Consider the following 22,751-nt stretch of genomic DNA (forward strand, 5'->3'; position numbering starts at 1 on the left):
CCCGCGCCGCTTCGCAGCTGTCTCCTGAAGCCGAACGCGGAAGTTAGCCCCCCAGGCCGGCTGCAACCTTTTAAAACACGCGGGATACGAGCGCCAAGGAGCTGTCTCCTGAAGCCGAACGCGGAAGTTAACCCCCCCAGGCCGGCTGCAACCTTTTAAAACACGCGGGATACGAGCGCCAAGGAGCTGTCTCCTGAAGCCGAACGCAGAAGTTAGCGTTCGGCTTCAGGAGACAGCTCCTTGGCGCTCGTATCCCGAATGTGAGCTCGGGAGGCGAACAAAAATGTCGCTCCCCTCCCAGCTCTTATCTCGAGTAGCTCGTAAGTAGAGCTGCTCGTATGTCGAGGTTCCACTGTATTCTCTTTCAATTCTTTGGTCTTTAGTTTATTCTGATGTTTTATTCCTTCCTTGCATAGCTGTATGAGAATTCTAGGGAAGAGGTGGCATAAATATAAAAGATAAATTGCACTAGACCTCTTAATAGCCTACAGAGTCCGAGTCTACGGAGAGGAGCGGCATACAAATCTAATTATTATTATTATTAATAATAATAATAATAATAATAATAATAATAATAATAATAATATTTTTAAGAGTTGAAAAGGATGTATGGGTATGTACGCATGTTGTTTTTCAACATTTTGGACAACAGAAATAATAATAATAATAATAATAATAATAATAATAATAATAATAATAATAATTATAATAATTATAATTACAGTATGTGCAATCCGAGTCTGCGGAGAGGGGCGGCATGCAAATCCAATAAATAAAAAAATTATAATTATATGTAATTATTATAATTATTATAATAATTTATTCGATTTGTATGCCGCCCCTCGCTGAATGAAGACTCTGGATTTATTCTCTGGATAAATGGAGCTGCATCTTTTAGTTCCACTGTATTCTGTATATGGATAATGGTGAAGGCTGAGTCTCTGAAGTGAAAGTTCTTTGAAGACCAAAGAGAAATGCTAGTTTGTTTCAGTTTGTTTTCCTCCTATAATAAGCAATCCAGTGCCGAAATCTATGGCTAGACATGCCTCCGTGAGAAAGCATAATAACCCTGAGGAACTGAGTTGTTGAAGAGTGATCAGGTTACTCTCTCCTGTGATCAATAGATAGTATGCGACCTATTGCTAAAGTTGAGGCTGTCAGTGCCAGTCAGAATGTGGATCTGATTCCCTGCAGGCTACAAAGGGAAAGAATCCCAGTGACACCCCTCCCCCACCTTTCTTTATTGTGCCTTAGCAACGGACGCGCATATGCAAATATATGTATTGCAAGGCATTGTGGGATGAAAATCAGGGTGCAAATCTAAGCTCACAAAGTGCCCCAACACTCTGTGCAAGGAAACTGGGGAGAGGCGGGATGTCAGCTGAGCCTTCCTGAGCTTGCTGGAAATTTTCTGGGGGAGTCACCATGGGGTTGGGGGCAGAGGCAAAAAGGGGCAAGGAGGCAGATGCACACCCCCAACTCATACTTACCTGGCAGGGGAGACACCATGATCATGAAGGTGGTTTTCCCAGAGTGAGGCTCATCCATTGCACTCCGGGTGTGCTGACCTCTGCGATTTCCTCAAATGCAGGAAACTCGACTGCATAATTTGTGGTAGTGGGGGACTGCGTTCGCGCTTTCCCCTGGTCTTGCTGGTTCAAAAAACAGAAAAGTTATATTTATAATTTCTTGTGTATTGGGTCTTTCACGGCAGCAATATCATTCTATGGTATTGAGCTACTTGGGAAAAACCATGCTACACGAGCATACCATACATAAAACTACCGGTATATAAACCTGGAGGAGATGTCTCAATTCTGCCATGCCTGGCGATATAGGTGGGTCTTAAGCAATTTACGAAAGACAAGGAGGGTGGGGGCAGTTCTAATCTCTGGAGGGAGTTGATTCCAGAGGGCTGGGGCCGCCACAGAGAAGGGTCTTCCCCTGGGGCCCACCAGATGACATTGTTTAGTTGACGGGACCCGGAGAAGGCCAACTCTGTGGGACCTAACTGGTCACTGGGATTCATGCGGCAGAAGGCGGTCCCGAAGATATTCTGGTCCGATGCCATGAAGGGCTTTATAGGTCATAACCAACACTTTGAATTGTGACCGGAAACTGATCGTCAACCAATGCAGACTGCGGAGTGTTGGTGTGACATGGGCATACCTAGGGAAGCCCATGATTGCTTTCGGAACTTGCATTCAGCACGATCTGAAGTTTCCGAACACTCTTCAGAGGTAGTCCCATAGTAGCAATAATAATAATAGTAATAATAATAATAATAATAATAATAATAATAATAATGATGATGATGATGATGATGTATTAGATTTGCATGCCGCCCCTCTCTGAAGACTCTGGATTTATTCTCTGGATAAATGGAGCTGCATCTTTTAGTTCCACTGTATTCTCCGAAAAAGAACCTATATGGATAATGGTGAAGGCTGAGTCTCTGAAGTGAAAGTTCTTTGAAGACCAAAGATAAATGCTAGTTTGTTTCAGTTTGTTTTCCTCCTATAATAACCAATCCCGTGCCGAAATCTATGGCTAGACATGCCTCCGCGAGAAAGCATAATAACCCAGAGGAACTGAGTTGTTGAAGAGTGATCAGGTTACTCTCTCGTGTGATCAATAAGTAGATTGCTAAAGTTGATGCTGCCCAGTCAGAATGTGGACCTGATTCCCTGCAGGCTACAAAGGGAAAGAATCCCAGTGACACCCCTCCCCCACCTTTCTTTATTGTGCCTTAGCAACTGACGCACATATGCAAATATATGTATTGCAAGGCATTGTGGGATGAAAATCAGGGTGCAAATCTAAGCTCACAAAGTGTCCCAACACACTGTGCAAGGAAACTGGGGAGAGGCAGGATGTCAGCTGAGCCTTCCTGAGCTTGCTGGAAATTTTCTGGGGGAGTCACCATGGGGTTGGGGGCAGAGGCAAAAAGAGGCAAGGAGGCAGATGCACACCCCCAACTCATACTTACCTGGCAGGGGAGACACCATGATCATGAAGGTGGTTTTCCCAGAGTGAGGCTCATCCATTGCACTCCGGGTGTGCTGACCTCTGCGATTTCCTCAAATGCAGGAAACTCGACTGCATAATTTGTGGTAGTGGGGGACTGCGTTCGTGCTTTCCCCTGATCTTGCTGGTTCAAAAAACAGAAAAGTTATATTTATAATTTCTTGTGTATTGGGTCTTTCACGGCAGCAATATCATTCTATGGTATTGAGCTACTTGGGAAAAACCATGCTACACGAGCATACCATACATAAAACTACCGGTATATAAACCTGGAGGAGATGTCTCAATTCTGCCATGCCTGGCGATATAGGTGGGTCTTAAGCAATTTACGAAAGACAAGGAGGGTGGGGGCAGTTCTAATCTCTGGAGGGAGTTGATTCCAGAGGGCTGGGGCCGCCACAGAGAAGGGTCTTCCCCTGGGGCCCACCAGATGACATTGTTTAGTTGACAGGACCCGGAGAAGGCCAACTCTGTGGGACCTAACTGGTCACTGGGATTCATGCGGCAGAAGGCGGTCCCGAAGATATTCTGGTCCGATGCCATGAAGGGCTTTATAGGTCATAACCAACACTTTGAATTGTGACCGGAAACTGATCGTCAACCAATGCAGACTGCGGAGTGTTGGTGTGACATGGGCATACCTAGGGAAGCCCATGATTGCTTTCGGAACTTGCATTCAGCACGATCTGAAGTTTCCGAACACTCTTCAGAGGTAGTCCCATAGTAGCAATAATAATAATAATAATAATAATAATAATAATAATGATGTATTAGATTTGCATGCCGCCCCTCTCTGAAGACTCTGGATTTATTCTCTGGATACATGGAGCTGCATCTTTTAGTTCCACTGTATTCTCCGAAAAAGAACCTATATGGATAATGGTGAAGGCTGAGTCTCTGAAGTGAAAGTTCTTTGAAGACCAAAGAGAAATGATAGTTTGTTTCAGTTTGTTTTCCTCCTATAATAAGCAATCCCATGCCGAAATCTATGGCTAGACATGCCTCCGTGAGAAAGCATAATAACCCTGAGGAACTGAGTTGTTGAAGAGTGATCAGGTTACTCTCTGGTGTGATCAATAGATAGCATGCGACCTATTGCTAAAGTTGATGCTGCCAGTCAGAATGTGGATCTGATTCCCCGCAGGCTACAAAGGGAAAGAATCCCAGTGACACCCCTCCCCCACCTTTCTTTATTGTGCCTTAGCAACCGACGCACATATGCAAATATATGTATTGCAAGGCATTGTGGGATGAAAATCAGGGTGCAAATCTAAGCTCACAAAGTGCCCCAACACTCTGTGCAAGGAAACTGGGGAGAGGCAGGATGTCAGCTGAGCCTTCCTGAGCTTGCTGGAAATTTTCTGGGGGAGTCACCATGGGGTTGGAGGCAGAGGCAAAAAGGGGCAAGGAGGCAGATGCACACCTCCAACTCATACTTACCTGGCAGGGGAGACACCATGATCATGAAGGTGGTTTTCCCAGAGTGAGGCTCATCCATTGCACTCCGGGTGTGCTGACCTCTGCGATTTCCCCAAATGCGGGAAACTCGACTGCATAATTTGTGGTAGTGGGGGACTGCGTTCGCGCTTTCCCCTGATCTTGCTGGTTCAAAAAACAGAAAAGTTGTATTTATAATTTCTTGTGTATTGGGTCTTTCACGGCAGCAATATCATTCTATGGTATTGAGCTACTTGGACTGTAATACAGAGGCTAAGATGGTAGTAGTGTTTCTTCATTCGATATCAGCAATATCTGCCTGGTTTGCAAATGATGGTTTATTTTCCTAAAAGTTTGTGGAGGAGCCCATCTCTTTAATTTCGTGCCTCTAGAATCTTTGGATTGCATAAATGATCAGCAGATGGGAAAATATGAGGAAATAAATAGGAATACAAAGGTGTACACACATTCTCATAAAATACTTTTTGTTACATTCAGTCTGGGGGAAAAAAGTAGAAAATCAACCCAGAGCACAATCCAACAATGGAAACCAGCAATATGAGCATTTTCTTCTTAAATAAGATGGCAAAATACTGGGCAAAATATTGTGTTGATGCAAAGATTAATAATAAAACACTAACAGGGGAGAGAGAAGTGAATACCTCAAAAGAATGAATTAAAGTCTAGAATTGTCCAAGAATTGCAAGCCAATCTCAAGGAACTAAATCTGATGTACAGTATTTGCGCTGGGCGGTAGGTGTATTATAAATTCACTCTCAAACTGTCTTAGAGTTGATTGAAAGACCTGAGGAAACAAATCTATCTTTATTTGGCTCTGCATTTCCCATTCAAGCTGTCTTGCCATTGACTCAGTCTTTCAATGTTCATAAATATTGTGATTCCCAAAATAATTCATTAATTGACTCTCGTTGGTGTGAGGTACTTAAAGGCAAATTGAGCTCAAAAGGGAGATAAAAGAGTAAATATGTTTAGAAAAGAACATTTAAAAAAAAACCACTCTTGTCCAAGCTTTAGTTAAAACCCAAAGCTTTGTGTGGGTGTTCTGTTAATATGCTCCTAATTTTATTAAATCCATTACAGATTAGAAATGAAGGTGCCCAGCAGTGCCTGGATGTTGGTGAAAACAACCATGGTGGAAAGCCTTTAATTTTGTATCCCTGTCATGGGATGGGAGGTAACCAGGTACGGGCTTCATAAAAATGTATCCATCCTTATCTCTGCTTCTGTAAACATCAAATCCAGGTTATATCTATCAAAATGACGAAGGGAGGAAAGAATCTGCTGAAATTAGAGTGATAGCTGGAAATGAAAGTATTCCATACTTTTATGGAGAAATTATTAGAACATAGATTAAATACTATAACTGGAGCATAAGAGGAATGAATAATAGATGTAAAGAAAAATAACATTGAAGGTGCTTGGAAAAGCGAAAAAAGGATTGTGCTGCAAAGAGCCACGGAAGCACTGGGAGTTACGGTGATAGGATTAAAATTTATGAGGTAAAAGTTGCTATGAATGAATAGCGGTTGTAAAAATGTGGATGGTTATATACCACAAAACAGATAATTTCAAAGAACAATGGCAATAAGCTGCAGCTAAGATTAAAAGATGAAATGCAGACAGATATGGTGAAAATAAAATTGTTTCAGAAAGAGGGCTATGTTATAAATTTCTTTACCTCTGTAACTGTTTTACAAATCCAACAAAAGGACATTAGTCCAATCATTCTCTGGAATTATCATTTTCATATCCTTCATTTTTTAAACCTTATCTAGTTTTTCCTTTATATCTGATGACAAATTTTATGCATTTCATTCATATTTTCCTCAAATTTTGCTCCATATTTTATTCTGTAACATGTTCGTTTAGGAATAAACTGTTCCCAAGAAGTCACAACATAAACAGCATGATTGAATCAAAGCATGAGATGCTTCCTTAAAGATGTCCCCAAATGCCATTATAAATTTCTTGTCTTATTATATCTTCAATCTCGAAAACACTCTTCCTACAAGCATACATTATTTTAAAAATAATGTAAAGATCTTAATAATCAAAGTACAAGAACTTCAATATTTATCCAACTACAGTATTCTGGTTGAATTTCACCTAGTCTCCCACCTTCTCTTTCTAAGGAAGTAGCTGAGAAGATGGTCACACTGCAGCTGCAGAGGATCCTGGATGAGATTGAGATGTATTATCTGGATCCCTTCCAGTCAGGTTTCAGACCCAGACCCAGACATAGGATAGAAATTGCATTATTTATTTGTTTGTTTGTAACAAATCTAATGTTTAAAATAATTAAAAAACCCTTATTAAAACCAAACATACACACAAACATACCATGCATAAATTGTATAGACCTAGGGGGGAAAGGGTAGTTCAGTTCCCCCATGCCTGACGACAGAGGTGGGTTTTGAGGAGCTTACGAAAGGCAAGGAGGGTGGGGGCAATTCTGATCTCCGGGGAGAGCTGGTTCTAGAGGGTCGGGGCCACCACAGAGAAGGCTTTTCTCCTGGGTCCCGCCATACGACATTGTTTAGTTGATGGGACCCGAAGAAGACCGACTCTGTGGGACCTAACCGGTCGCTGGCATTCGTGCAGCAGAAGGCGGACCCGGATGTATTAGTCGTGCTTTTGGGTGATTTCTGGCAGGAGCGGGATGGAGGTAGTACATCTATCCTGGTTACGGAGATTCTCAGTCATCCAGGTCATGGTTGTCCTAGAGGTGCTTTTCCAAGAGGCAACTGGACTTTCTTGTTTTTCTTGGAACATGTTTTGCTTCTCATCCAAGAAACTGAAGAAGCTTCTTGGATGAGGAGTAGAACGTTTCAAAGAATAACAAGAAAGTCCAATTGCCTCTTGAAAAAGCACTTTTGGGACATCCCTCCTAGTTCTTTTTTAACTTTTGGGCAATCTTTGATGCCATTGATCATGTTTTCCATTTGGATCAGCTTTGGGAACTGGGGATGGAGGGGGTGCAGTTTTGTGCTGGTTCACCACCTTTCTTCAACTCTCATCCCAATCGGTGTTGATCAGAAGTGAGAGGTCCACTCCACAGCTCATGATAATCAAGCTGGGAGGAGATCAAGGCATGAGTGATTGACCAAAGATTGTCCTTCCAACCCAAGAGGAAATGCAGCTGGTGCATCACATGGAGCTGTGCAAAGGACCACTTGGTCACAGCTGCCACTTGCCACTTAACTCTTTAAGGAAAGGCTTAGTTTAAGAGAAGCTCCCATAGTGCATAATTCCTGAATGGAGAGGTCTTATCCAAGAATTTAGATGAAACTCCCTGAGTCCATTCAGTCTTGGTAGGATCGAATTGGAATCAGTTCCATCCCATCCCAGCCCTGCCCAGCCTCTCGGTAAGCTCTCAACCACAACCTCACTGTTTATAAGACTAAGCTACTGTCCATTTTTTAATTAGTGGAAATGTGAAATGTCAGGAAGGCATAAAAGTAAGTTGAATGGGTTATTTAAGACACTTGTTTGTCCAAGAAGAATTAGTCAAGGATGGATGGATGTAGCCTGAATACAATAGGAAGTAATCAGTTCAGGCACAATTGGGCCCAAATTTCTGTTGCTAAACGAGACAGTTGTGAAATGAATTTTACCCCAGTTTACAACCTTTCTTGCCTCAGATGTTAAATGAGTCACTGCTGCTGTGAAGTTAATAATATAATTGTTCAGGGAACCTGGCTTCCCTCATGACTTCGCTTGTCAGAAGGTCACAAAAAGTGATCCCATGAACCTGGGACACTGCAACCATCATAAATATATCAGTCAATTGCCAAGCATCTGAATTTTGGTCACATGATGATGGGGATGCTGCATAAATTTTAAGTTTTTCAGTTCCGCTGTAACTTTGAACGCTCAATAAATTAAATGCTGTAACTCAGGGACTCCCTGTTGTTCTGTCTGGGTCACTCCGGAAGCTATGACCAACCCAAAAAGATAAGCCAGACACACCGGTAGAATCCAAACACAGTTTTATAATGGTAAAGAGAAAAGAAGCCAACAGAAAATGTCCTTTCAAATCAGGAAAACACTGGAACTCCAAATGGATACATGAAGGCAATTGTTCATACAGAAACACAGGATCCTTGATGCCAAGACGAGGCTGTAGATAACAGACATACACCTCCCACGGGTCTTCAAGACTGCTGGGCCACGAGTCAGGAACAGAAACGCTGAGAGACAATGCAGATTACAGCAACTCTACTCTGATAACACTCCACACTGCCGAAAGAGATTGCCTGCCTTATAAACCCTTCCCTGCTAATGAGGACCACACCCAACCCCCTGGTGTTCCTCATTCAATGCTGATAATATTTCTTCAATTGATTCCTCCTTTGATCTATGTGTCTCTGTGGCATATTAATGATAGCTTGTGCTTCGTCATCCAACGACTCTAGAGACTCCAAGCTACTGGCTTGAGAGAGCCCCTCCCCAGGGCTCACAGGCCGTTCTTCCTCGTCACGTTCCTGACTGTAATCTCCCCTGTCCGACTGCCCAGAACTCTCCTCTTCGCTCTCATCCTCCCCCGGGCATGGAGCCAGGAGAGACGCATCTGGTCTTTCATCTGACTCAGGCTGAACCACAACACCTGTATACTTCTTTTATACTTTTTATATACATGTTTTATATACTTCTTATGTATTCTTTTATCCTTGAGTTACAGCATTTAATTTAGTGACCACTCAAAGTTACACGCGGAGAGGTTTGGTTATATATAAATAAGGAATAAGTAGCTAAGGAAAAGTAAATGAGTTGAGAGAAAACAGAGAGCTGAAAAGGTGGTAGTTGGATGGAGTTTATTAAATCCTGCAAGAGAGGGAGGAGCGTGGGAGGGAGGAAGGCACTCTATAAAGAATGAAAAGCAACGTAGGAAATATATGGAAGACAGAAAAGTCTGGAAATGTAACGAACAAAGTTGGTGCACTGAAGTGTTGAAAACTTTAGAAAAAAATATTAATATTTTTGGCTTTGCCTCTAATAGCGACTGCTTCTTATCCCTGTTTTGCTTTTAGTATTTTGAATACACATCCCAGCGAGATCTGCGACACAACATTGGCAAGCAGCTCTGCCTCCGAGCCAAGAAGGGGGCTGTTGAGTTGGGAGACTGTCGCTTTACAGGGAAACACTCCCGAGTGCCAGAAAATGAAGAATGGGAACTGACGCAAGTGAGTTTAATCTGTGGACTTTACAGACAAAGATGCTCTTCTTTAAGTTTTTTAAGTCTTTCCAGGATCAGCTATTTCTACCTGCAGCTGGTCTCACATTACTTGTCAGCCAAATATTTCTTATTGTGGAGACACACACACACACCGAAGTTCAGAATATAATGCCTTTCCTGTTGAGGCATCTATTCACATATCTGGTTGCTAAAATTGCACTGATAATTAAAAATACAATTTCGGAGTCCGTTCCGAAATTTGCATTACGTCATTTGCTCTTCAAAAGAAAATCTGAAGCAAGAGTAGCAGCATATGATTTTGGCTGCTGATAATAAGAACTTTAGGAAATACCTGACGCCAATAATTATGAGTTCAGTCTCTGTTACAAAGATCATGGCTGTTTCTAAAATGGCAACATCTTCTGGAACATCATTTCCCCAATTCCCAAGGTGTGGCTGGCCCCCACCCTTGGTAGCTTCCAGAAATCCTTCTCATAATGACTTTGGCCCTGACAAATTTACTGAGATGGCTACAATGCTTGCAACATTGAAGATACTCTTTCCTACTCTGTTTAATAATACAGTGGTACCTCGCCATACGAACAATCCGAGATACGAACCCGGGGTTCGGAAATTTTTTGCCTCTTCTTCCGAACTTTTTCCGTCTTACGAACCCGACGCCAAACCCGGACGTTCAGCAAAAGTTCGGGTTCGGGTTCGCTTTTTGAAACAGCCGGAGGGCTTCTCGGCGTCCTCCCGAACCCAAACGCCAAACCCGAACCTCCGGGTTCGGCATTCGGGAGGCCGCCGAGAAGCCCCCCGGGTGTTTCAAAAGGTGACAGCTGGGCGGCGGGGCTTCTCGGCGGCCACCCGAACCCGAACTTTTGCCGAACGTCCGGGTTCGGCATTGGGAGAACGCTGAGAAGCACCCGGCTGTTTCAAAAGGTGGCAGCCGGGCAGCGGCGGTTTTTTGCGTTTTTTTTTTCTTTCACTCATTAATTCATTTTGCATTGTTTCCTATGGGAAACAATGTTTCGTCTTACGAACTTTTTGCCTTACGCACCTCCCCCGGGAACCAATTAAGTTCATAAGATGAGGTATTACTGTAATGTTGCTTTCATTGTGGTACTTTTTTAATGTTTGCTTTTTTTTTAATTAAAAAAAAAATCCTGTCTTTTTTATGTCCAACCATGTACGTCAGCCAGTCTCTGCTACAAAGATCATGACTTTTCCTGCCATGAGCAAAATGGCAAAAATCATTTGAAGAGAAGGAATCTATTTGCCAAATTTTGATTGTTAGCTAGGCAGTAAAGTCAATTAAAATTTTGAAAAATATTTTTTTTAAACCCTTTGTCCCTGTTTGGAGTTACCGTATTTTTCAGAGTATAAGACACATCTTTTTCCTCTCTAAAAAAGGCTGAAAATTTGGGTGCGTCTTATACTTTGAATGTAGGGGTTTTTTAAAGCTCTTTTTCCCATCACTAACTAGTTGTTAATGATCTTCCCAGCTTCTTATTCCCTAGGAAGAAGGTTTTTTCGAGCCCTAAGTCTTTGCAGGCTTGTTTTCATTCCAATCAATCAATCAATACTCCCCCTGAAAAAGCAATGCTTTTCGGCCCTAACATGATGCTACCTTCCTGGCTTGCTGCATTGTTTTATTCCTACTCCCTCCAAAGCAATTTTTCCCACCCTAAGTCTTTGCAGGTTTGCTGTCATTCCTACTCCCTCTGAAAAATGCTTTTTCAGCCCTAACCAGGGGATAAAATAATGTGCTGAAGCTGAACAGAGTAAGGACGCTGCCCAGATGAATACTTGGCAGGTAGATTTTTTTTTCCTATTTTCCTCCCCCAAAACTAAGGTGCATCTTATACTCCGAAAAATACGGTAATGCCCAATTAAGTGTAATCTTAGCCCCGCATGACATGAGAAAGACCCATCATTCATCACCTAGCAATCAACCATAAGAGCTGCACAGTTCCCATTCTGTAGCTGTGAAAGTTAAATGAAGTTTCAAAACTATGTAAGGAAACAGTCCATATGTACTTAGGAATCTCCTCTTCCCTTCTCTTTGTCCAAAGTCAATGGAAAGATTGGTCAGAGAAAGATAAATTTTCACAAAAGAGGCTGTTTTGCTAAACCCTCCAGATGTGAACCAGCAGTTGGCAGTTCAAATAATGTCATGGAGGGTTAAGAAGCGGAAGCCTAATTCCATCTTTCAAATAGCATGATTTTATCAGTGCAGAAGCCGGGAGTAATATATTTCCACCTATATCTGCACATTAAAAAATTGTTTTTTCCCCTGCACCTGCCAATAAGAAGAGTTTCCTTCCTTTGCTACCTACTACACAGGAAGTGGTTTGAGTGTGCTCCAGGTGGTGATGTTACATCGGGAAATGTGGCTGTTACTAGCTTCGATTGCACCGTTTTTCTCAAAGTGTAGGGCACAGCTTGACTAAATAGGAGCCACACTAGGAGTCCTCCAGGTGCAAGCGGGGCCAGCATGCCCTTTTTGTGTACAGTATGGGGATCAAGCCTGCAGCATCACATTACTGTCAGGTGGCATAATGCAATGTTTTACCTCTTTGCTGAGCTGGGATGAACATGCATATGATGCATCCGGCCCACAGGTTCCAATTTGACACCCCTGCTGTAGAACATCTTGGCTTAATAGAATCCCTAGCTTAGGGGTCCCCAAACTTGGCAACTTTAAGACTTGTGGACTTCAACTCCCAGAATAATCCAGCCAGCTATAGCAGGCTGGAGAATTCTGGGAGTTGAAGTCCACAAGTTTTAAAGTTGCCAAGTTTGAAGATCTCTGCTCTAGCTGTAGAATTTCCCTCCAAGAACCCAAATATACACTGCTCAAAAAAATAAAGGGAACACTTAAACCACACAATATAACTCCAAGTAAATCAAACTTCTGTGAAATCAAACTGTCCACTTAGGAAGCAACACTGGTTGAAAATCAATTTCACAGGCTGTTGTGCACATTCAACTTTGTACAGAACAAAATATTCAATGAGAATATTTCATTCATTCAGATCTAAGATGTGTTATTTCAGTGTTCCATTTATTTTTTTGAGCAGCATATAATATGATATATATATGAAGGTCTTGGCATGAACATGAACATATTCACTGTAGCACAAAGCCAAAAGCACCAGCCTGAAGATGATGAGTGGAGACAGACAGACGATGATAGATAGATAGATAGATAGATAGATAGATAGATAGATAGATAGATAGATAGATAGATAGATAGATAGATATAGACATAGATGGATGGATGGATGGATGGATGGATGATAGGTAGGTAGATAGTTAGATAGATAGATAGATAGATAGATAGATAGATAGATAGATAGATAGATAGATAGATAGATAGATAGATAGATAGATATTCTACTCCCAGAATTCCTAGCCAACTCAGCCAGTGGAGTCTTCAATTGTGTTTTAATAATAATAATAATAATAATAATAATAATAATAATAATAATAATAATTTATTAGATTTGTATGCCGCCCCTCTCCAAAGACTCGGGGCGGCTCACAACAAACGATAAAACAATATATACAGGCACAAATCTAATAAGAAAAAAAAAACTAAAAACCCTATCATAATTAAAAACCAAACAGCACATACATACCAAACATAAATTATAATAAGCCTGGGGGAAAGGTGTCTCAAATCCCCCATGCCTGGCGGTATAAGTGGGTCTTAAGTAGTTTACGGAAGACAAGGAGGGTGGGAGCAGTTCTAATCTCCGGGGGGAGTTGATTCCAGAGGGCCGGGGCCGCCACAGAGAAGGCTCTTCCCCTGGGGCCCGCCAGACGACATTGTTTAGTCGACGGGACCCGGAGAAGGCCAACTCTGTGGGACCTTATCGGCCGCTGGGATTCGTGCGGTAGCAGGCGGTTCCGGAGATATTCTGGTCCAATGCCATGTAGGGCTTTAAAGGTCATGACCAACACTTTGAATTGTGACCGGAAACTGATCGGCAGCCAATGCAGGCCACAGAGTGTTGTAGATATGTGGGCGAATCTCAACAGTGTGCCTTTTGTTGTTGTTTTTTAGGACCACCTGCTTAAGAATGTAGCAATTAACTGGTGTTTATCTGCAAGAGGTGAGCATCCATCCATGGCTCCCTGCAACACTGCAGATGCTCATCAGATTTGGCACTTCAGCTAAAGCAGCCCAGGAAAAAGACCAAAGCAGCTCTGAAATGCATCTCCTGACAAAGCTCCCAATCTTCTGACTGTACTTTCTAGCAACAGAGGAAACATTTCTGGAAATGAGAGGGGGAACCAATTTGCTGCATAATCCAAAATTTGCCTGTAACACTCTTGTGCCTTTTGCAATAAGGTCAAAACAGCCAACGTTGATATATCATTTTATTTGGGGGGTTTCTTGATAAAAATAACTACACGCCGGTATGTTTGGTCTTTAGAATACTAGATGCATTATCGAAGTTCCACACTCTGAGGCAAACTATACTGGTGGTGGTGGTGATGTTCATATCGCTGTAGAGGAAAAATGTGGCCATCAGCCAGATGTGAACTCAAACATTTCCCTAAATTGTATGTTGTGAATATTATAGGAAGTAGTATTTTGAGGCTTTGTCCTAAGGAATAAATTGTGTGTGTATAGTTTAGAGCAGTGTTTCCCAACCTTGGCAACTTGAAGATATTTGGACTTCAACTCCCAGAATTCCCCAGCCAGCATTCGCTGGCTGGGGAATTCTGGGAGTTGAAGTCCAAATATCTTCAAGTTGCCAAGGTTGGGAAACACTGGTTTAGAGAATAATTGAATGCCAAAGATAATGATTTTAATCTGTTACATAGAAAGTGCGGCTTCTGACAATACTGAGGAGAAATCTCCGTAATTCTAATGCTTTCTCAGCTATCTTCAAGGTCTTTGCACTGACATGCAGGTGAGCAGCAGGCAAACCTCTGCTTCCAAAGGCTCAGTGCAGCCACCTGCAATTGAAATAGCAAACGCTGGCCTGCAGTATTGTTGTGTGACTGAAATCCTAGCCCTTTTGCACAGGCCGCGGCCCGTGTTTTACCTCAAGCTTCGGAATCGTTGCCAGCATGCTGCAGGTAGCAACTGATGATTCTGTGGAAGAATTTAAACTGTGTCTTACAGCTGTTCAGTCCTCTCCCAGCAAATTGAAGAGAAGGAATTCCTCCCCCACGTCTGAGCTTGATGTGCCTTTTAATTCTCCTAATAACCCCTGCGGTCTAGGCCTACAGAAGGTTGCAACTTGCTTCCATTCTTCATGACTAAACAGGGCCCAGTTTTGGCCTTCCTAAATTACACTGGTATTAACATCCTGCAGTGGGAGATGGCATGTGACTTGGTACATCCATCGCCTTGGTGGTACACTGCAATGCCAGGAACAAGGAAAGCTGCTAATGTGCCTTTAAAAAAAACAAAAGACTAGCAGAGCAGGAAGTCGTCTTTCATGAGAAACCAGCTGCCAAACGAATTACTTACTCACATCAGTGGATGGGAGTTAAAGCAACTCAAAAACCCAAATTTGTGTATGTGTGTGTATTTGTGTTTGCATTTTGTTGACAAGAAATGCCCACTAGGAAAGCAATTCGAGTAAAGGGATCATGGTTTCTCCTAATCAAAGTGAACTGCTGGACCAAAAATTTGCTCTTATCCTTATTATGTGTTTGTAATGTTTCTAAAAAACATTCAGATGTACATTTCTTGAATTTCCCCTGATAAGGGGGCAGGCAGGAAGGAGAGAGTCCTCTCTGTAACATGGTTGTCAGCTCCCAAACAGTAACTTTCTTATAACTGACAACACTGGTAATACTTGTAGCTTAGAAATAATTAGCATTTTCACTTTCAATGGAAGGTATAAGTCCAAAGGGGGAAAAATAGATTTTGGATTTTTGTAAGTACCGGGTATTTTATGAGCACACCACACTTTTAATTGCCGATTGGTTGACATTACAGATCAAAACCTATCTGCAGGATTCCAATGTCCCATTTTAAAAGGACATCGCTGGTTTCCATACAATTCTTTTAGCATTTTCGAAGAACGGAGACAGGGTGAAAGGACCTAGATTTTGAATGGAGGAGCTAGCATTAGAAGTTTTGTTTCACTTGCTGGAAAAAAAAACTTCAGTGGGAACGATGTCTTGCTCTGGTAATCTTGACTGGAAATAATAAAGCTGATAACTATTTTATGAAGAAATTCTGTGTTGGGTTCATTTTCTTTTCACTAATTCTGCATTTCTTTATAACACTGGTCAACACAAAAAAAAATCAGCGGCAAAGGTAATATGTCTGTTTTTTGGAGTTTGATGTGTTGATTCCAAAAATGTGCATAGTTGTGCTCTATCACATAAAGTGTCTGATATAGAAGCATTTTTGTTATTACCGTATATTATTTCTGATACGTAGATTACTGTTTTCTTAATGTCGCCAGTATATTTCCTATACCTTATAATAATGATGCTGCTCCGTGGAAACTACAGTGTTCCCTCGCTTTTCGCGGGGGATGCGTTCTGAGACCGCCCGCGAAAGTCGAATTTCCGCGAAGTAGAGATGCGGATGTAAATACACTATTTTTGGCTATGAACAGTATCACAAGCCTTCCCTTAACACTTTAAACCCCTAAACTGCAATTTTCTGTTCCCTTAGCAACCATTCAGATTATTACACACCATGTTTATTTATTAAAGTTTATTAAAAAAAATATTTATTAAAGGCAGACCAAAGTTTGGCGATGACATATGACGTCATCGGGTGGGAAAAACCGTGGTATAGGGGGAAAACCCACGAAGTATTTTTTAATTAATATTTTTGAAAAACCGTGGTATAGACTTTTCGCGAAGTTTCAACCCGCGAAAATCGAAGGAACACTGTATACCTGCTACAGAAAAACTACATTTTTAAAATCAGAACAAAAAAATGATTCAGAAAAGTACAAAGTCAACTGTGATGATTACAAAAAATATTTTTTGTACACCTGTGTAATTAATCTTAGCACATTTCCCACCCAGCCCCATTCCTCAGTGACACTTATTTCCTTTACATGAGGTTGGTAGTCATATAAGCTATACCGGTAGTCCTCAACTTACAATCACAATCAGGCCCCAGATTTCTGTTGCTAAGCAAGGCAGTGAGTTTACAATATTTATTGCCACAGTTGTTAAGTGAATCACTGCAGTGGTTAAGTGAAACGTGCAGTTGCTAAGTGAATCTGGCTTCCCCCCATGGTCTTTGTTTGATGGAAGCCAGATGGGAAGGTTACAAATGGTGATCGTATAACCCAGGCACAGTTAATTTGTCATAAATACATGACAGTTACCAATCACCCAAATTTTGATCAGAAGACATTGATGATACTGCAATGGTTGTAAGTGTGAAAAATGGTTGTAAGTCACTTTATATTAATAAAAGAAGTGTGCCTTGAATCCTTTTGGGAAAATGAAATGGTAGGTGGGAATGACCTTGGGAGACAGAATGAAGAACAAGGAAGAGAAATACTTTCGGTCTTGCAAGTTTCTGTTAAGATAACCTTGTAATAAAGATAGAGCTAATACTCCTAGTTGTGCTTCTTGCCGGGGCTACACCTTGCAAGGCTGAGAGAGAAAGATTGATTGCAAAGTATCTTTTAAGCTGTCTTTATAAGTAACGTGTTTTAGTGAAGTATAATTTTGAAAGCACTGCAGCCAAAATGATACTGTGCATTCAAAAACGTTTTTTAGTGGGCCATATTCATGGGCCACCAAGTGCTATGAAAGTAGGAAGCGACTCCTATTAATTGCCATAAACTCAGCCTCTTCGCCTTAAGTATTTTGTTACTTCTGTTCCTTATTGGGCAATATGTCTAAATGACGTTTTTGAAATTTATGGAAAGATTCCAAATTCACGACACAGCTCCAATTTATTTCCTTGCCCTCTTATCTATAGAAAGATGCATTTCCGTCTGGTGGCTGATGACCATGACAATTATAAGAACGAAGGAACTGAGCAGGTCCTAAGTGCTAAACAGATCTTTCTGTGCATCCGAAGGGGAACAGCAATAATATTGCTGAAGGTTAAATGGAATAGTCCTGAAAACTGCTAGGTCCTACCTATGCATTTTTTAAGTTGGAGATTTGTGGGTTTGTTGTACAGTATGTGTTGTGGTTGGCTCGGGCCCAGCTCCTGCCCCAGGGAATGTGGAGGTGGATGCAGGGGAAACATCAACATGTCATAGGCATGTTTTATTGCCAACAGAGTCAGGTAGTGCAGTTTCCTCGGACGAAGAAGAAGGTGGGGGTGACTTGGAAGAGGGGGTCTTGGCACACAGCCCAGGAAGCCAATCTCCATTATCTTCGGTTGATTCGGATGAGGAAGTGTTAGACCCACGCAGGCGCAGAATTATGCATAGAAGAGACCAATTGCAGAAATATTACAGGAGATAAGAGAGGCCACCTGTGTTTGGGTGGGGCTCCAGTAATTAGAGCTGCTGATATAAATATTAGCGTGCTGGCTTGGGTTGTTGTGGAAGATTATCTGATCGATGTTCTTCAGGACTGTGCCTTTCTGTTTGTTGATTTTTCACGACTTTGAAACCAAAGCAGAGCAAAGTGTGTGTGTTTCACTTCGTGGAAGAAGGAGGGCTGTGATGTTTCTTCACAGCTGCTAGCTAAGTACTTAAAGACTGATTAAGGGAAATTGTACAGACTACCATGTTGTTTTGGGACGAGTGCTCTTTGCAATACAAAAAGGGTGCTTTGTTTCTTTTGAATTTTTGTGATAAAGAACATTGTTTTTGAACTTTCAAGTATGTGTGTGTGTGTCTGAAATTTGTACCCTTGAATTTTCGGGAGACTCATACCATAGAGCCCGGCAGAACAAGTATGTGTGGTTGCTTTTGTTTTCTTTTTTTAGGTCAATAGGTGTGTTGAGACATTAAGGTTGTTCTCAAAAAATACTCTTGATGACTAGGGCCAATCAATCTGAAGCTAAACCAATGAGGAGATTCCAATTTGTGATAAAGATTACAATTATGCCAAATGTTGGATAGTTTGGTTCTGAATGTGCTGAGCTATTGCCCAGGTTGTCATTGTATGTCCTACAGCGCATTGCCAAAATTTTGGATACAAGTAACTTCTAGTCATTACAAACCATAGATACTGACTTGCTTCAAGTAAGTGGAAGAAGTGTCTCTCGCATTGGGAGATATCTAATCAATGCCTGGAGGATCAGTTTGGTATAGTAGTTAAAAGACCAGGATAGAACCAAGGAGACATTGTGCTGTAGCGAGCTGTGTGATATCAGTCATACTCTCTCAGCTTGAGCAAGCAGGCAAGGGCAAACCACTTCCCATATCATGCCAAGAAAATTGCATAAAACCTGCCACTATTGTCACTAGGAGTCAAGAGTGACGTGAAGGCACAAAAAAACCAAAACATGTTGCCAAATCATAAATGTTGATTTTGGAAACCACAGGTCTCCATCTGATTGCTGAAGGCATTGGGCAATGAAAGAACTAGTGTGGTATATTTGCCACTGTTGTGGCTGGCTCTGGCCCAGCTCCTGACCCAAGGAATGTGGAGGTGGATGCAGGGGAAACATCAACATGTCATAGGCCTGTTTTATTGCCGACAGAGGCAGGTAGTGCAGTTTCCTTGGACGAAGAAGAAGGTGGGGGTGACTTGGAAGAGGGGGGCTTGGCACACAGCCCAGGAAGCCAATCTCCATTATCTCCGGTTGATTCAGATGAGGAAGTGTTAGACCCACGCATGTGCAGAATTATGCATAGAAGATACCAATTGCAGAAATATTACAGGAGATAAGAGAGGCCACCTGTGTTTGGGTGGGGCTCCAGTAATTAGAGCTGCTGATATAAATAGCAGGGTGTTGGTTTGGCCGTTGTGGAAGATTATCTGATCGTTGTTCTTTAGGACTGTGCCTTGCTGTTTGTTGATTTTTCACGACTTTGAAACCAAAGCAGAGCAAAGTGTGTGTGTGTTTCACTTCGTGGAAGAAGAAGGGCTGTGATGGTTCTTCACAGCTGCTAGCTAAGTACTTAAAGACTGATAAAGGGGATTGTACAGACTACCAAGTTGTTTTTGGGACCAGTGCTCTTTGCAATACCAAAAGGGTGTTTTGTTTCTTTTGAATTTTTGTGATAAAGAACATTGTTTTGAACTTTCAAGCATGTGTGCCTGAAATTTGTACCCTTGAATTTTCGGGAGACTCTTACCATAGAGCCAGGCAGAACAGCCACATTGCTGTTTAATACAAAACAGGCCTATATTCTTGTTTCTCGTGAATCTTCGTTCCTTCTTTTCTCCTCCAGTTCTAGTTTCTCTGCTTCTTGGCAGCTTTAACATTGTATTATTCTATCTTTCAAAAAGCACAACTCTGAACACATATATGTAGCCTAGGGCTTTATGTCCCTCTGGTCAGATCCTGGCCAAAAATGCATCACCAGGAGCAAATATTATTAAAATTCATACATCATACATGGGAATAATACAGTAAGAGAAGTATCCTTAGACTCCAGAGACATGGATGCTTAAGTTGTTAGTTTTGTTAATCCCAATCAATCAGTCAATCAAAATCATGAATATTGAAAGGAACAAATTGTGAATAAATGTGCTCATAATTAGATGAGCATTTGCAATGTTGGTGAAAATTTGTATGGAATTCTAATGTATCTTAGAAATCAATCTTTTGAGAACCTTTATTTATTTATTTATTTATTATTTGGATTTGTATGCCGCCCCTCTCCGAAGACTCGGGGCGGCTCACAACAAGTGAAAAACAATCCAATACAATCCAATTAATTAAAATATTATAAGTTTAAGAAAATCCCCTGTACTAACATACACACATACAGACATACCATATATAACTTCAACGTGCCCAGGGGAAGATGTTTAGTTTCCCCATGCCTGACGGCAAAGGTGGGTTTTGAGGAGTTTACGGAAGGCAGGAAGAGTAGGGGCAATTCTGATCTCCGGGGGGAGTTGGTTCCAGAGGGCCGGTGCCGCCACAGAGAAGGCTCTCCCCCTGGGGCCCGCCAACCGGCATTGTTTAGTTGACGGGACCCGGAGGAGGCCCACTCTGTGGGACCGAATCGGTCGCTGGGATTCGTGCGGCAGAAGGCGGTCTCGGAGATATTCTGGTCCAGTGCCATGAAGGGCTTTAAAGGTCATAACCAACACTTTGAATTGTGACCGGAAACTGATCGGCAGCCAATGCAGACTGCGGAGTGATGGTGAAACATGGGCATACCTGGGTAAGCCCATGACTGCTCTCGCAGCTGCATTTTGCACGATCTGAAGTTTCCGAACACTTTTCAAAGGTAGCCCCATGTAGAGAGCATTACAGTAGTCGAACCTCGAGGTGATGAGGGCATGAGTGACTGTGAGTAATGAGTCCCGGTCCAGATAGGTAAGCATTCTGCAAGCCAATATAGATGTCCCAAAGGCAACTGGACTTTCTTTGTTTTTCATTGAACAGGTTTCACTTCGTTGGTTCTGGCAGGACAGTGGAGGGATGGAAGGATTAGTTCTGATAAGATGGGAGAGAGTCAGAACTAATCCTTCCATCCCTCCACCGTCCTGCCAGAACTGATGAACCTTCTTGGATGAGAAGTAAAATATCTTCAAGGAAAAACAAAGTCCAGTTGCCTTTTGAAAAAGCATCTTCCGGACAGTCATGACCTGGTTGACTGAGAATCTCCACAGACATTTAGCCAATATGGATGTGTTTTTTACTGCACCAATTCTTGCCTTTCTTCTAAGAGTTCGACATAATGATTGGGGCCTCTCCCCTAATCTTACCGTTGCAATAATTTCTTTTTGACAGAATGATTTGGCTGAAGAAAGAGAAGCTGCTGTTGAGAGATAGAGAAGCGGCATTGAAGCAAATATTCAGAAACTTATATAAGCAAAGAAAGGACAAAAGCATTGCTTAGCCTTAGGTCCTGGGAACCGAGACGGTATAACAAAGATGCTAAGGCTGCCTTCTCCCTAATTTGATGGATATACACTGCTCAAAAAAATAAAGGGAACACTCAAAGAACACATCCTAGATCTGAATGAATGAAATATTCTCATTGAATACTTTGTTCTCTTGAATGTGCACAACAGCATGTGAAAATGATTGTCAATCAATGTTATTTATTTATTTATTCGTTCGTTCATTCGTTTGTTTGTTTATTTATTTATTTATTTATTTATTAGATTTGTATGCCGCCCCTCTCCGAGGACTCAGAGCAGCTGTTGTTTCCTAAGTGGACAGTTGGATTTCAAAGACGTTTGATTTACTTGGAGTTATATTGTATTGCTTAAGTGTTCCCTTTATTTTTTTTTAGCAGTATAGAAGAGGGAGTAGTACAATCAAGCTTCTATTATTATATAGCCTACTGCTATAGTATCATTTTAGTCCTGTAGATTTTATTTTTGGTTCTCTAACTCAGTGATGACACTAACCACAATCACCCGGTCAACTCCATGTCCATGGAGACTTGAATCTGAACCGTGCTCCAATTCTGATACCTTCACCTCTGCACTATGCTAGCTAAATAGATCTGCCATTTGTCTTTGCCCTAGTTTGATCTTGATGCCTTGAAAGAAAAATAATGAAGCTCGATAGGCAATCTACTTATCCCTTGCATGAAATAGGAGGACTAGAGCCAGGATGACACAGTGGTTAGACTGCAGCACTGCAGGCTACTTGAGCTAACTGCTAGCTGTAGTTCAGCAGTTCAAATCTCACCACCGGCTCAAGATTGACTCAGCCTTCCATCCTTCTGAGGTGGGTAAAATGAGGACCCAGGGGGCAATACTGTATCCTGATTCTGTAAACCGCTTAGAGAGAGCTGTAAAAGCACTATGAAGCGGTATGTGTTTAAATGCTATTGATAATGCTATGTGGTTTTTCAGATTCTGTTGAACCTCAGTTCCCATTCATCCCCATGGGTATGGCCAATGGAGAGGCAGTTCAGCAGTAAGTGAAGAACCAAAGATTCTCCACCCCTACGTTATGTTCATCCCTGGGAAACACTTCTTCCATTTGGCAAGTTGGGATTTCAAAGTTTAGACTTATCATTATTTTTGAGCA

General features: G+C 41.8%; 1 protein-coding gene and 3 non-coding genes across 5 annotated transcripts in view; all 4 read left to right on the forward strand.

Annotated features, from left to right (window-relative positions):
• Window positions 1–15,873, forward strand: part of GALNT6 (polypeptide N-acetylgalactosaminyltransferase 6) — a 98,366-nt gene extending 82,493 nt beyond the window's left edge. For both annotated transcript variants that reach the window (XM_070740721.1, XM_070740720.1), the window contains exons 9-11: window positions 5,566–5,667; window positions 9,516–9,668; window positions 13,737–15,873. In XM_070740721.1, coding sequence (XP_070596822.1) covers window positions 5,566–5,667; window positions 9,516–9,668; window positions 13,737–13,850 — 369 coding nt within the window. In that variant the 3' untranslated portion in view covers window positions 13,851–15,873. The remainder of the gene's footprint in view (window positions 1–5,565; window positions 5,668–9,515; window positions 9,669–13,736) is intronic.
• On the forward strand, window positions 1,483–1,646 carry LOC139163327 (U1 spliceosomal RNA). Its single transcript, XR_011558477.1, has one exon. It is a non-coding gene; the product is annotated as a U1 spliceosomal RNA (small nuclear RNA).
• LOC139163338 (U1 spliceosomal RNA) lies at window positions 2,982–3,145 on the forward strand. Its single transcript, XR_011558488.1, has one exon. It is a non-coding gene; the product is annotated as a U1 spliceosomal RNA (small nuclear RNA).
• LOC139163316 (U1 spliceosomal RNA) lies at window positions 4,460–4,623 on the forward strand. Its single transcript, XR_011558467.1, has one exon. It is a non-coding gene; the product is annotated as a U1 spliceosomal RNA (small nuclear RNA).
• Window positions 15,874–22,751: the final 6,878 nt, after the last annotated feature.

Source organism: Erythrolamprus reginae, chromosome 2 (genome assembly GCF_031021105.1).
Source record: "Erythrolamprus reginae isolate rEryReg1 chromosome 2, rEryReg1.hap1, whole genome shotgun sequence".
Classification (NCBI taxonomy): Eukaryota; Metazoa; Chordata; class Lepidosauria; order Squamata; family Dipsadidae; genus Erythrolamprus; species Erythrolamprus reginae.